The sequence below is a fragment of the Neofelis nebulosa genome, chromosome 6 (assembly GCF_028018385.1).
Source record: "Neofelis nebulosa isolate mNeoNeb1 chromosome 6, mNeoNeb1.pri, whole genome shotgun sequence".
Taxonomy (NCBI): domain Eukaryota; kingdom Metazoa; phylum Chordata; class Mammalia; order Carnivora; family Felidae; genus Neofelis; species Neofelis nebulosa.
This window is the reverse complement of record NC_080787.1, coordinates 94109431-94125585: the sequence shown is the minus strand read 5'-3', so window position 1 is coordinate 94125585 and position 16155 is coordinate 94109431. Positions and strand designations below refer to the sequence as shown.

The 16155-nt window shown below is 37.0% G+C and overlaps 1 protein-coding gene across 3 annotated transcripts in view; it reads left to right on the top strand.

Annotated features, from left to right (window-relative positions):
• Positions 1-16155, top strand: part of ASCC3 (activating signal cointegrator 1 complex subunit 3) — a 359136-nt gene that overhangs the window by 339322 nt on the left and 3659 nt on the right. For 2 of the 3 annotated variants that reach the window (XM_058734818.1, XM_058734817.1), the window contains exons 38-42: positions 7591-7742; positions 8111-8146; positions 9438-9585; positions 13804-14013; positions 15974-16149. In XM_058734818.1, coding sequence (XP_058590801.1) covers positions 7591-7742; positions 8111-8146; positions 9438-9585; positions 13804-14013; positions 15974-16149 — 722 coding nt within the window. The remainder of the gene's footprint in view (positions 1-7590; positions 7743-8110; positions 8147-9437; positions 9586-13803; positions 14014-15973; positions 16150-16155) is intronic. The other variant, XM_058734819.1, reaches the window with a different exon arrangement.

Below are 16155 nucleotides of genomic sequence, written 5' to 3'. Positions count from 1 at the left end.
TCTTGCCATGGAAGCCTGATGAAATTTTCTTAATGGATGAGTATTTAAAAGCAAATAATGCTAAATGAATTTAATCCTGAAGGATTAATCTTCCAAATGCAAAGATCCATACTATGGTGCAAAATCATCATCCAGTCGACTCACTCTGTTTCACATCTGAAACTAATATAAACCTTGTATGTTAACTATACTGGAATTAAAATAAAAATGTAGTAAAAAAAATAGAATCATCATCCAGTTAGTGGTTATTTCTTCATGTATGAGAGCTACATTTTAATTCCTCAGTAGAACACAGGAAACAACATTTAAACAAGGTACCATTTCCTTCCCCAGAAGCAACACAGAGCTAAATGCAGGTAGCATTTCCAAAACTAACACAAATGTGTGGATTTTGAGGTGTTAAACACCTTTACTTATTCTTGTGGATTTACAGGCAATCTCCCTTCAAGCACTATAATATAATTTGGAAGGCTATTTCCCCCTGGGTGACTCTACCTGTAAGCTTTTGTATGACAATTTGGTGACGGTTTATTGATGGTGTGATGCTATTATGAAGGATCCTTCTACCCCCAGCTCCTGTCCTCATACCCACATAACAATCCTTTTCCCGGTTGGGGCTATAGGAAATGAGTAATGCTTAACCCATTTGTGTGATCAACTCACTTAAGCAGCTACTGTGAAATGTTAATCACAACTTTAATTTGTACTGCATTAGCATTTTGATTAACTTGTAGGCTTGCTAGCACACTTGAAGCGCTTTTACTCATAGTTACAGCTCGGAAATGACTTTTTGATTAATTAAGTTTGTTAGACAGCAGCTGAGCTTCCTGAATGCTAACCTTCTGGGGGGAAAAGTTCAGGAGAAAGTTCCAGTGAACAACTGTTGCTATTGAAAAGGATTCTTATAAATGTACTTATAGCATTTTAATTATTGACAAAATATTGTATCATTACTTGCAGCTGACCTCAACCTTTAAAAGAGTATGCCTTTCTGTCAAGAAAAGCTTTTTTTTTTTTTCTTTCAGTTTTTCCCATCATTGTAAAACTTCTGGGAGCTCTTGAACTAAATAGTGCATTTTCTAGCAGATGTGTAACAACTAATGTTCTAACAAGCTGCTTAGGATGAATTTCCATAGTCTTTTTTTTTTTTAATACTTTATATTTTAGAACAGTGTTAGATTTATTGAAAAGTTGCAAAGAGAGTACAGAGAGTTCCTATATATCCCACACCCAGTTTTCCTCTGTTAGTAACATCTGACATTAATAAGGTACATTTGTCACAATTAATGAACCCATATTGATACATTATTATTAACTAAAGTCATACTTAGAATTCTTTAGTGTACGTAATGTCCTTTTTCTTTGCTAGGGCCCCATTAAAGGTACCACATTACATTTAGTTGTCATATCTCCTTAGGTTCCTCTTGTCCTCTTGGCTGTGAGTTTCACAGACTTTTATTTACTTATTTTTTATGATCTTTCCATAGTATTTTGCATTCACATGACATTCCATAAATAGTAACTTCTGTAAATTAATGAAAATCTTTTTCTCCCATTCTAGACTAAACCTTTCTCTTAAGTTCTGTCAATATATTATCTTTATGTCCTCTAATTTGAACAGAAATAGCAACATTATCTAACCATTTCAGCCTTTGTCATGATGTTATTTTCACGTGGTTGTTGCAATCTGTACACTGCAACTAGATACCCAAGGGTGACTAGCAGGAGATGTGAGGAAAAGAGAAAAAGTTCCTTAAAGAGAGCAAAGGATAAAGGGAGGAAGAAGAGAGGGTACGAGTCAGAATGCTAAGGGGGCTGTGGGTAGAAGAGCTGGGGCATCATCTGTCCTCTCCATATGTACTCTCTACAGCCACAGACTCTTGATGACAGTGAGGACTAATTCACAGACTTTTCAAACTAAATTTAGAAAATGTTAAATAATGGACCTTAGAGCTGCATCTTATTATCCACCTGTTAATACCATTTGATGTATATTGAATGATAGCTTTTCTTTAGTGTTCAGTGTTTCTATTTTCTTGCAATGAAGTTGACTTAATTCAGTCACAGTACTCAAAGCTCCTATGTTACCCTTGAACCATTTAAATCCAGAATTCAGTTGGATTCCAAATGATACATAATACGTGCATGTCAAATATTAAGATGTACTTATAACCAAATTATGGATTCAAATGTATTCGAAAATTACTTTTTCAAAAATTGTGTTGATAAAATTCGTTCAGAGACAATAATTGATCAAACTCCTAATTTGTCTGGAGTTTCTATTTTTCCATTATGTAGGGGGGGAAAGGACACATGTAAACCACTTTAAATTCTTCTTGAAATAATACAGGGTAGGGGCACCTGGCTGGCACAGTCGGTAGAGCATGAGACTCTTAATCTCAGGGTCATGAGTTCAAGTCTCAGGCTGGGTGTGAAGCCTACTTAAAATAAAATTTAAAAAAAAAAAAGCCAAGGTAAATGTAAATCATTCAAAGGTAATAAAATATAGTGTAATGCACCCAGGTAATTGATTGGCAAACCAAGATCAAGTCTTAATTTCACTTTTGAGTGGTGTGATTGCATAGTCACTGAACTCACGAGCTTCAGTTTCTCTGTGAAAGGAGAATGATTACTAATCCCTGCCTCACACTTGGTATCATTAACAATCAAAGGTGAGCTATTTACGAAAGTGTTTTATAGTCTCTGCACTGTTATGCAAGTATTTTCCCGACACCATATACGCATACAGTCTATGCAGGTTGACTTGAATAATATAATTCACTGTTTAGGACTTTTAATGATTGAATGAAATTTTATTTGATATAATATATGGAGAGATATGTTGTCAAGCTTGCATTGTTAAATATAATCTATGATAGCAGAAGGTATGAAAAATATCTCTAGATTTGGACAAATCTGTCCTTTGCAGAAGTAGTAACACCACTGTGAAAATGTGGTTGAATTTAAATGCTAAGACCAAGTCTGATATATGCTTAGGGAATTCTTGAAATTGATTCAAAATAAATGTTCAGGACATGAGTTGTATTCAAGTCATAAAGCATGCCTTTGGCTCCAGGACTCCAAGAGTCTAAAAAATTTCCTTCCAGAGAGTGTCCATTTTCTAAACTTGTCATTGTTTATGGGAGTGAGGGGTGGGGTTGACTTTTGTAGTTTGTGGTGGTGGTGGTTTACCTTGGCATAAAGCCACATACTGCAGAAGTTCTTTAGTTTTTACCTGGACTTTTCACCTGGCTCCATAGTGGCACCTCAGTTAAAACCCCTGGTCTCCTATGAATAAATGACAGCTCCACTGTTTCTATTAATTATGACAAGATTTTAATAGTAGTATAATTTTATAAATGAATACAGTGCTAGAAATTATATTTCCATTTTGTCACAGCTGGAAATGACAAAGAGTTCTCAATCAACAATCAATTGAAATTCATTCCAACTTAGTAGGAGAAAGTCTCATACACAGAGTCAGCCCCCATCCATTTTCCCCTACACTTAGAATTATCCTAGTTTTGCCCTGTAGTAGGTAGCATGCCAAATAGAAAGTGGATGAGAGATAAAGGGGGATTAAGTATTTGCCTAATATTAATGTTAAGCTGGTAAAAAATATGCACAGAGTTATATCTCCTCAATGTACTAAAACCACCTTTGTTGTTTGGTATTAGATCTTGTAAGGGACTTTGAGATGAGTTGGGGAACTGAGCCGTGATTTCCAGCTGTTACCAAATTCAGTCCCACTCTGGGAAGGAGCATACCTACTAGGTTTTATCTGTCAGGAGGACTGCTACAAAGGACCATGAGACACAGGGAATCCATCGTAGGCTCAGTCATGCGGAGATACATCACTACAAGTTACTAGGACCCTCAAGTCCATTTACCTGGACCATCCCCTGGCCTTAGCTTCTTTAGGGGTATACCTCTGAACAGTAACCAGGGCTTGCCCACTCAAACTGAGAACCAAGCCCACATCCACCAGTTTGGCCGGAGCCTCAGGGACTGTCATTAGCCTTGTTCCCTGACTATCTCATAATTGGCACCTCCCCTGATGAACTGTTTTGCCCATTCCATGCATCTGCTCCTGACCTTGCATGCTCTGGGCCTCAAGGCCCTATACTTCTCGATGCAGAAATTCACGCCAAAAGGCCCAAAGGAAATCCTTGTTAGAAAAAATGGACTATTTTAGAGTGTTCTTATCATTTTATCATGGAAAAACTTTAGAAATAGGCCCGTTTGTTGAGATCTGTGTTCCAGGCAGTATATTAGATACCTTACTTAGTACATTACCTCATTGTACCTATATAGTTCCCCTATAAGGACATGTAATAACACCTTGAAATTGGAACAAAATTAGGATTCAGATCTATGTCTATCTGACACCGAAGCTTGTAATATTTTTCCTACACTGAACTGCCTTCAGCAAGTTTGCAATAATTTAGGCAGAAGTTGTTATAATCGTTGTAATTGGGTTTTTTACCAATATTCTTCCACACACACACACACACACACACACACAAAATACTCTTTGAGTGCACTGGGCTAGAGTTAACAGAATATTTCTAAATTCTTGCTGCCAAGAAATCTATAGTTTAAAGGGCAGATATGTAAACAAAGAATCACAATAGGGTAATGGTGGCATGTGTCCAGAGCAGCAGATGCATAGAAAAAGAAATACCTACAATCCATCTGGAAGAATCAGGGAGACTTCACAGTAAGAAGTAGCATTTGAGGGGCACCTGGGAGGCTCAGTCGGTTAAGCGTCCGACTTTGGCTCAGGTCATGACCTCACAGTTTGTGCATTTGAGCCCTGCGTCGTCGGCGGGCTCTGTGCTCACAGCTTGGAGCCTGGAGCCTGCTTCAGATTCTGTGTCTCCCTCTCTGTCTGTGCCTCCCTCTCTTGTGCTTTCTCTCTCTCTCTCTCTCTCTCTCTCCCTCCCTCCCTCCCTCCCTCCCTCTCTCTCTCAAAAAAAAATAAATAAATAAACATTAAAAAAAGAAGTAGCATTTGAGCTAAACTTGAAGGATGAATCAGAATTTCCCGAGTAAACAGGTAGAGCAGGATTTGCAGAAAGAGAACATTAAGAGCAAGGACAAAAGTGGGAAAATAGCAGTAGTTTAGTATTGCTATTTTAGGAGTACAGAAAGGGGCCAGAATGATAAGCCAGGATGGGCTAGATCACAGACCAGAACTATCATGCAGAGAAGTGCTAGCTAGCATTGTCCTCTATACCATGAGAAGCCATCAAAGAAATGTAAGCAGACAAATGACACAATCAGTGTCATCTCTGTGATAATTTACTTTGGTAACCATATAAAACATGGATTGAAGAAAAATTATATGAGATGAGAATAAAGGGGTAGTTATTAATATTCCAGGTAAGAGGTGATGAAGGCCTACACTAAGGCAGTGGTAGAGGTGGGGGGTGAGGGGTGCAGAGAAAACAGGCCCAACTCGAGAGTGATTGAGCAGAGAGCAACACTTGGCTCAGCACATTTGGGTGGTTGCAAAACCTTTTTTTATCCCAGATTCTTGATCTCCCTACCTGCCTTTTCTCTAAATTAAAACAAGAGAAATAATAGTTTTCAATTCATGACATGGCTTTTCATTTACTTCATGTAAGCAATCACTTTGCATGATTTTTTACATTTTCACATCTGGATCATACAATGAAAAATTGTGGGGAATGCTAATAAATTTTATGAAATCTTTCAACTTCATCATGAAAACTTCAAAGTTAAAAACATATGGTCCATCCATCGAGCTCTTCATGTATGTGAGCTTTTGGTCTGGAATTTATTTCCAGTCAAGTTATAATGTAAAATCGCCATAGTTACCCACATTACAACTTCTAACACCATCATGATCTGCATTAGGTATAATTATTCGTTTCTTTTTTCTTTTCTATTCCCTTACATAACTCAAGAGTTGTGACTTGTGAACTAATGCTGGGTTCCCCCCTCCCTTTGGTCTGAGTACAGTGTTCCTCATGATCTTTTTGTCTCATACGCTTCAAAGAAAAACAGAGTATTTTAATCAACTGTGCAGAGAAACAGGAAGAATGGAAGCCAATTTTCCCTAGATTGATAAACATGTACATTCATACAAGTATACACATTGATATACACATATACATACATAAAAATGTATGTATTACATTAGTATGAGGGTTTTTCATATATAGAGGACTCATGGGTGCTAAAACCCCGTTTGACCATTTCATCATAGTAACCCTGATATCCAGAAATGTTGACCCATTTCCTTGTAATGTGTTTAAAAAGACAGCAGACTGGTTTAGCCAGATGTTTTTTAAACTATTGTACTCTTTCTTAAACTAGAAAACACAGAATAGGAAATTCAAAACTTAGAAGAAAAATGTGTCTGCCTCGGTAGTATTAAGTAATATGGCAAATTAGTTTTAGTAGCATAATATGCCTTAAAAATTATTTCCAGGAGTGCCTGAGTGGCTCAGTCAGTTAGGCATCCAACTCTTGATTTCTACTCAGATCATGATCTCACTATTCATTAGATCAAGCCACGCGTCAGGCTCTGCACAGAGCCTGCTTGGGATATATATTCTCTCTCTCTCTCTCTCTCTCTCTCTCTCTCTCTCTCTCTCTCTCTCTCTCTCTCTCTCTCTCTCAAAATAAATAAACCTTAAAAAATTATCTCCAAAAATAGGTTTTTACAACATTTTCATAAATATTTTATTGTTGGTGAGCTCTTTACCATGAAACTATCATTTTAAGCATTTACTACATCTCATTTCTCTTAGCTTTATGTCTTCATTTCCCAAAAACAAGAGAGTACGCTCCTAAAACTGTATAAAGTAGCTGCCTCAGATCATGATATTAACTTATGTGTCTTTAAGTCAGCATTCTCCAGAATCTAATTTAATTGAAATAGCTTTGCCTGTGTAAGCTTCTCCTTTGTTTAAATAAGATTTCACTGTTTAGTTTTGCCTTAAGCAAATGCAGCCGTTTGTTTGTCCATAAAACAGTAGATTAAATGTATAGGCTAATATGAATAGTTTCTCATCCTTCCACTTGTACCACTGGCAGTAGCCCTATTTGTAAGTGTGTAGTATATTATTTTCATTGAAAACCGAGGCTCTGTCTTTAGTCCACTTTTTGGAGAAAATAAATTTCTGGCAAAAAAACTATTGCCTTACTATTACTGATACTAACTTTGGAAAAGACTTCCAGAGATTCACTCTTTAAATCCAGCTTCCAGTGCTCTTGATACAGTGAATTATATAGGTATTTGTTCTTAAAGTAGATTGAGTTTGTCTCTGTTTTATTGCTGGGTACCAGTATTTCCTGGCTCTATGTGCTACCCTACAAACAGCTAAATATTTGGCACTTTACAGGAAGTGGTGTACAAGTGCTATGAGAGTTTGGGGGTTGTTCCTACCAATCCAACTGTGGTTTACTTTCTGGTTTCTATTTTGGTTAATAGTAATTTAGAGGTATCATGCTCTTTTTATGTTCGCTTGCCTTTTGTTAAGGTTAACATTAGATCCCCAATGGAGAGGGCAGGGGCCATGGTATTCTTGTAATATGTGCATTTTTCCCCCTGTTCAGGCAATGTTGGATGTGGCTGCAAACCAGGGCTGGCTGGTGACTGCCCTGAATATCACCAATCTGGTTCAGATGGTGATCCAGGGTCGGTGGTTAAAAGACTCTTCTCTCCTTTCAGTACCGAACATAGAACACCACCATCTTCACATTTTCAGGTAATTGTTTTCATTTTCAATGTGACTGGGTTTTTTTTATTTCAAAAATAATATTTTCTTTACATGTGTGATCGCTTAAATTTTATGTTATGCCGAAGATACTGGTTCTTTACAGTGAAAATGCCTGTCTCCCAGAGGGAGACATGAGCTAGTGATATAAGGTTCTCAGTTGGGATTTGGTCATCTACCACAAGCTGAATCACAATTCATTTTAGCCTTCTATTACATTGTTTTCTATTTACAGCATTACCTACATTTCCATTCTAACTGCATTTATTCCTTTACAATATCAGCCTTCATTTTAAAAGATGTTATGAAAGTGCTGTGTAATCGAAACCAAAATGAATTACCAATTTCTCTAATTGCAGAGTAGATTTGAGGGATCTGGAAATCCATTGTCAAAGGTAAATCGTACATCCGCAAAATGTCCAAAACTGGGTAGTCGTATATAGCAGCTCAAGATATAACCTGTATTTAGGAGTTTATATTATCATCCAACTATTTAACCTGTAGGTCCTGTGTACATAGCTGCAAAAATTCTAGCAAAAAAAAAAAAAAAAAAAAAAAAAAGAACAGTACATCTTGTAAGCAAGATTGGCAGTATTTAAATAAAAGTGTTTCTTTCACACTAGCATTTCACATCAGTTGAGAAATAATTTGCAGCTAAAATGTTGATTTACAGTCATGTAGACCGAAAAACAGAAGAAAGCAGTCTGGCTGTAGGCTGCCATCATGTACTTGCTGCCTGTCAGCTAGACTATGGCGTGCACTCATTTGAGGCATCTAGACACAGAGGCCAACCAGAACCTCACACACACATGGGGGTCTCCAGGGAAAGTCCCTCAGTTGGCCTCAAGTGTACTGGGTGCCAAGGCAATTATTTCCATGGTGCTTGAGTCCCCAGCATGGGATGTCCTGGAAACTAAAAGGCATATTCAGAGAGTGAGCCATACCAGCAGCAGGTGGCATGAGGAGAAAAGCAGATACCTCATGTCTGCAGCTCAGTTTCAGGAACCCTTCCAAGACAGTACTAAGCGTTACGGGAGTTGGGTTTCAACAGTAAAGTAGGTACATAAGAGTACTACTGTGGCACAGCACGCAGGGCTGTTATGGAAAGCTGCTTGGGGTCTAGGAGATTTCATCCAGCTCTTTGCTGTCATCCTGAAAAAGCTCTATTAATATAATTTTAATCATATTTTTCTTCTTGTTGTATAAACAAGATAGTAAGATTTAGGTGGACTGTGTTTCTGTGCCATAAATCTCAAAGATTCCCAGATGTACTTTTCATTGTAGGTTCCCAAAAACTTAAGATGAAAACTTTATTCAAGTGATTATATTAGAGACATTTGCCCGCATCCTTTAAAAAAAATATCAGGGCTCCAATTCAGTGCTTTATCCACAGGAAGCACTGGTATACATTAGTGCCTTCCTATAGAAATTCACCCCCTACCTGTAAACCCTAAGTAGTTACTGAGTTCACATTTGATTTACACATCTTATGTCATAATAGCCAGACTGCCTTGGATTGATATCTTAGAGAATGCTGGCTGATTTTGAAACATAATGATAATAGCCTTTAAAAAGTTGTATAGTAATCTTAATTTTAAAAAACTGTTGTCATCAGGTAAACCATCATTGTCAGGAATTCTCATTTATTCTAGGAAAGAATTAGTTAGTATTGATATTATTTTTCAGGAAATGGAGCACAGGCACAAAAGGTGGACGTACTGGGTGCCATGGCTTCATCGAGTGCCTTCCTGAATTGCTCCATGCCTGTGGAGGGAAGGACCATGTATTCAGCTCGATGATGGAAAATGAGCTAACAGCTGTAAAAATGAAGCAGGTAAGATCATTGTTTCTGTGTTTCAAATCTTCCTTATTCTGTCTGGGAAATTGTACCTAGAGTTTTCTAACCTAAAGCATTGGTTTTGGAGTCTAATTCATCTGGGTTTAAATTCTGTCTACCATATGCCACGATTATGAACATGAAAACATCATACCTGTCTCATGAAGTTTTGTGAAAATTAAGCAGGATGTTATTATATAAATTGCTTTATGTAGTTCCATGGGGCGCCTGGATCACTCAGTCAGTTGAATGTCCAACTCTTGATTTCAGCTCAGGTCACGATCTGAGAGGGTTGTGGGATCGAGTCCCATACTGGGCTCCACACTGAGCATGGAGCCTGCCTGAGATTCTCTCTCCTCCTCCCTCTGCCCCTCCCCCACTCACACATGCACAAGCACATGTGCACACTCTCTCTCTAAAACAAAAATAAAAATTTTAAAAACAAAATATAGTTATGTAGTTTCTAATATAGAATAGAGCTCAATAATATTAAAAATAGTTACAGTGACAATAATTAGTAGCATTGGCATTATTCAAAGTTGATTCTGTATTAAAGTATTAATGTATTAATGTATTAATACTGATTAATGTATTAAACCAGTTTAGAAAGGACTACAGTAGCTTGTCCATCACTAGGCTATATTACCCACTTGGGTATAAATTTCAGTTGAGTAGATTTTCATGCAATTCCCTCAGTTACCTTTTTATGCCCTCCCCCTTTATTTTAATTGCTTATTGTTCCTAGGTTCTAAAGTATTTCTCTAAGAAACCCCTTTTTTGTGTACCACATAACTTAGAGAGCTAAATGTGTGTTGTAAAAGACAACATAGATCATCTCTCTAAACCTAGTCTTTGGAATGGCCAAAAATATGAATGAATGATGCCAGAAGTATTTGGCATATATAGACTTTTAAGTCTTAAGCAGTTTTAGCCTAAACATGTCAAACATTCAGGATTTATAACATAATTAACATACTGACTTGCAAATGTAAGTATTAAGATAAAGAAACTTCTAAACCATGTCATTCTTTTTTTCCAGTGGAACTTAGTTTTGAGCAAGACTTAGAAAAAGTATAACAGGCAGTGAAGTCTGATTGTTCAATTTCTGTTGAACTCAAAATTGGCACCAAAAAACAACCTAAATTTTCATAATAAGTGCCTACCTTTCTAACTAAATTACCATCAAAATTATGAATAAAAACAATATATTGAAATCAAAACAAGGCTTCTGTTAGCAACAACAGATTTCTAACCTAACATACATTGATTTCAAGCCAAGTTTTAGATGTGATGAAAAATTAGAACATTGTTATAATTAGTTCAGGGAGAACTCAGAAGTAAACTTACTTAATTTATTTGCATAAATTGCCATTCTGTTATCTTTAAAACCAAATGCAAATTGGCTCAGTCTGATATGATGATGGTTATTTGGCTCAAAAGTGCTTCAATTTGCAGAGCAATCTGGTGTCGGCTCTGCAGTGAGGCGATCCCAGGTAACATACAAATCCTGAATTATTCCAGAAATTAGTATGTTTAAAGCATCAATTTAAGTGCTAATTGCAGTAGTAATGAGAAAAAGCAGTACGACTGTGAGATTTGCATCTTCTACCCCATCAGTATGCCTGGAACGGCTGCTGACTGGCAGAGGATTTGGCTGCTAATTAAATAATTGTATGCATGGCAATGCTCTTGCCTGATTCAATAGATGAAGATTAATCCTCAGATAAATATGTTTGGCTGGTATCGAAATGTCTTAGCAATTTCTTTAAAAATAGCTTATGTTTTTTTTGTATATATGTGTGTGTATACATACACACACCCAACAAGTATGTGTGTACACACCAACGATGAAAAAAAAATATTTAAGTGCTACTGAAAGATTACATATATATGAAAACCAGATTTGACTTTTGGGGGCTTTATAAAGTAAAATCCCAATGAGTTGCTAATAACCGGAAACACCTCTTGGTAACTAATTTAATAGTACGAGTAAAGAAACATGAAGTCTTGCTTCCTGTAGTAATTGTTGTTTGTGTTGTCTCACAAAGTTAAATGCTTTACAGAAATTGTGTATTAAGTGTCCCCTTGATCACTTTTCCACTCTGGCCAGTCTTAGAACATCAAGTGGTATAGCTTCTATACTCAATGACTGTTGGCTCTAGGAGGGGATAGGGCCATCTGTTACCTTGAATGAAGCACAGTGTAGACCATTCTGTACCTTGACTATTTCAAGATCTATTCCAGACATCATTTCAGATTCACAAGACAAGTTATAGGATTGTATTTGGATTGAAAATTTGCATTGGATTTACATTTTTTGAATTCCTAAGGGGTAGTTTGATTCACGAGGGCTACTTCATTTCAATTAGGTGTACTCGGTAGCACTAAAAGTCTTAGCAAACAGAAAATCAAAGCCTATAAGGAAATCTATGGTATATATTTAAGAAATAAAAGAAAAACCAAATTTAAAGTACTCTTAAAAACTAACTTAAAAGGTAACTGATTTGTAACTGATTAAAACAACCAATATATTGAGAAGTTTCTTGACTGATAGTGATATTGCCACATAGTTATAAATATTAGAAAAATATGACAATAAGTAACATGATAACATTAAGTTTATTTTGTTACATCCTTTCTGTAGACTTAGGAATTCATTCATTCATTCAATAAGGATGTCACTTGATATATGCATACTGATTTCTCAAAATATCTTTCCATTTAAAGAGCAAGAATGAAATCAGTAAGATATTTTCTATCCCTTTAAAATGCATCATTTTGGGGCGCCTGGGTGGTGCAGTCGGTTGAGCGTCCGACTTCAGCCAGGTCACAATCTCACGGTCCGTGAGTTCGAGCCCCGCGTCGGGCTCTGGGCTGATGGCTCGGAGCCTGGAGCCTGTTTCCGATTCTGTGTCTCCCTCTCTCTCTGCCCCTCCCCCGTTCATGCTCTCTCTCTGTCCCAAAAATAAATTAAAAACGTTGAAAAAAAAAATTTTTTTTAAATAAATAAAATGCATCATTTTAATTGGTATTCTCAATATAATGCCAAAAATACATAGTTATTTCCAGAAGGACCCTAGACTTACAGGATTCTTTATGATATACAGGCACATAGGAGTGTTTTCCTTTCAGAATAAATTTGGAATATGGACAAAAAATTTTTTGTACAATAGTCAATGAATGATGCTGAGTGACATCAACAATTGCATCACAACGTTTTTTTTTTTTTCCATGTTGCCTTTATATCCCCAAGTAATGCTCTCTGCCTTAGAAGTCATGTAAATATTAGATCCGATGCTTCTCTAAAACAAACAAGTTTAAAAACAAACATTTTTAGACTTATTGTTTAGTATAGACCATAGCCACTCAATATCTAGGAGGGATTTACAGTGAAGGAGTCACAGTATAGCGAATGATTAATACTTTTTTAGTTGCCTTTAAAAAGACTTTAGGGGCACCTGGGTGGCTCAGTTGGTTAAGTGTCCAACTCTTGATTTCGGCTCAGGTCATGGTCTCATGTTTCATGAGATAGAGCCCCGCATCAGGCTCTGCACTGACACCAGGGTGCCTACTTGGAATTCTCTCTCTCTACCCCACACCCCTGCTTGTTCTCTCTCTCTCTCTCTTTCTCTCTCTCAAATAAATAAATAAACGTTAAAAAATAATAATAATAAAGACTTTAAACTACAAAGAGCAAAAGCACACTAGTTTGACACACATACAAATGAGTTCAAGAAAAACTGGGAAATCTGAACAAGAGCTGTGGATTATATCATGTCAATATCCTGTATTAATATTGTACTTTAGTTTTGAAAAATGCTACCATTGGAGGAAACTGGCAAATTGGTGCACAGGATCTCTCTGTGTTAATTCTCACAACTGCATTGAATCTAGAATTAATGTCAAAACAGAAGACCATGGGGGAGGGGAAGGGGAAAAAAAAGTTAGGGAGGGAGCCAAATCATAAGAGACTCTTAAGAACTGAGAATAAACTGAGGGTTGATGGGGGGTGGGAGGGAGGGGAAAGTGGGTGGTGAGCATTAAGGGCACCTGTTGGGATGAGCACCGGGTGTCATATGGAAACCAATTTGACAATAAATTTCATTTAAAAAAAAAAAAAAAGGTTGGTTTTTTTCAAAGCACACTATTTCTTACTTGATCAGTGCATTTCACATTAACCATCCCTTTATTATCTTTTCCTCTTTTTTTATTCAGGCATGGAATTTCTTATCCCACTTGCCGGTGATAGATGTTGGCCTAAGTGTTAAAGGCTGGTGGGATGACTCAGTGGAAGGACATGGTGAACTCTCTATCACAACTCTGACTTCAGACAAACGAAATGACAACAGGTGGATCAAATTGCATGCTGATCAAGAGTATGTGCTTCAAGTCAGCTTGCAGAGAGTCCACTTTGGGTTCCACAAGGTATAGTGTTTGGTTTCCATTCTCAAATGCTTCACACCAGACACCGGCATGCGCCACCACACATATCTTTTATATTACTAATGTGTCCGTGTCATTCATGAATCCTGCTTTCTCAACTGGCCTTAAGCGGCAAGAGTCAGTCTTCTGAAATCAATCATTTCTCCCCATGTGCCATTTTTCAGCTCCAGAATATCCACCTTACATAATACATTGTGTGACGTACTGCTCTCATATGGTCTATGTACTCAGTCCGGCAGAATTCCCTGCAATGCCTTTTGGAGTGCAGATTCCCTGGCCGTACTTATCAGAGTGACTGCATCAGAATCTCAGGGGGAGAGGTCTCAAAATCTGTACCTTTACCCAGCACCCCGAATGATTTTTAAGGACTTGAAGGTTTGGGAAGCACTGCCCTGGGGCACTCTGATATGGAGGGACCGCATTTGGCTGCATGGGAGCAAAGTTTTACCACTTAGCTCTGTGACTTTGAGTAAAACACTAAGCTTTTCTGCGCCTCAGATGCCACATCTGCTTGTTTCCTTCACCATAATACCTGTGAGAGAGCGTTGTCAATGCTCATACAGGTCAAAAATTTAAAGTGTGTTCATTTCCAATTACTGTGCTTTTTTCTGTTACCTATGACACAAATATTAAATATTGAGGCCTCTAAGAATATTAGCATACAGCATGTAGGCAGATTGGTTTTTAGTACCATAATTGAAATAAGAAAGGATTTGTCTTTTGTTTCACCCAGTGCCAAATCTAAAATAAGCCCTCAGGAATGAAGTGGTTGTTCGTGAGTACGGTCCACTCTCTTACAAACACAGAATGGCAAGTAGCTTTCTGTTGTTACATCTTTTTAGTGCTGTGCTTTCAGGTCCCATCTCACTTAATTTCTAATGCTAAAAATCAGTCAGTGTAAGTTCAAACCGATTGGCCTCTGGCAGTGTAGAGGCTCTAATATGAGCATTTTTAGAAGACCTAATGTATCCCAACTTACAAAAAAATATGGTAGTAATCATACAGATAAAATCATGGGGGAAAACTATAATTTTTCTATCTTAGTATTACTACTTAAAAATTTAATCATGCCTTAATCATGCTAGAAAAACTCTCAGTTTTGTTTCTAAATGCTGTAAAAATGCATTGCTCTCAGACTTCTCTTTTAAAATGTCTTAAGTGCAACATCTCCCTCTAGAATATTTAATGATGTCTGATTGAAAGCATGTCATTATCAGTACATTTTATGCCATAACGCCAGTGTCTTAAAGAATCACTAAAATCTTGTATTTGGTAAAATCGATCTAAAGTAAAGACTTCAAGTGCTGCCATTATGGCGATATCTGATCTTGGATTGTGGTGATTGATGCATTTTACAAATCACTTGGCTTACAATTTCCCATTACTCAAAGAAAGGATTTTTTAATATTGCCATATTAGAATATATGCTTTTTTACGTGAGTTTGATTCTTGGGTTGAGGGAAGGTATTTATATGATATAGTGCTTACTATCTTGAGGTCCAAGGTCTAGTCTTGATTGTCTTTTTTCCCCTAGGTATCAGTTTCTTGTGAATAAGACTTTGGAAGATTTGGTTAACATGATTGTATCTCAATTTGTCCATCTTCTAATAGGGTACTAATATCATTTATAAGAGTGATGGGAGAATTTACTAATTTGATATTAAGATTCAGGGCTTTCTATTCTAACTGAGCCAAATATGCTGGTGATTATAGCCACAAAGTAGCGTCTATAATGTGCTTTGAGAATCCTGAAAAGTGGCAGGTGATAGCATATCAAAAACACCAAACAATAAAATTTAAAACATCCCAGAAAGATAACACTGAACTGCGTAGATTTATGGCCTTCAAGGAAAACAACCTAGCCTTTTAACCACAACCGAAGGGCATAGAAAGTCTAAACATTATTAATGTCTTATCTCTTTTTTTTTTTTCTGGTTTATAGGGAAAGCAAGACAGCCACGCAGTTACCCCCCGATTTCCCAAATTGAAAGATGAAGGATGGTTTTTGATATTAGGAGAAGTGGATAAGAGAGAACTTATTGCTTTGAAAAGAGTGGGATATGTTCGAAACCATCACGTTGTTTCCATTTCTTTTTATACTCCGGAACTACCTGGAAGGTAAGC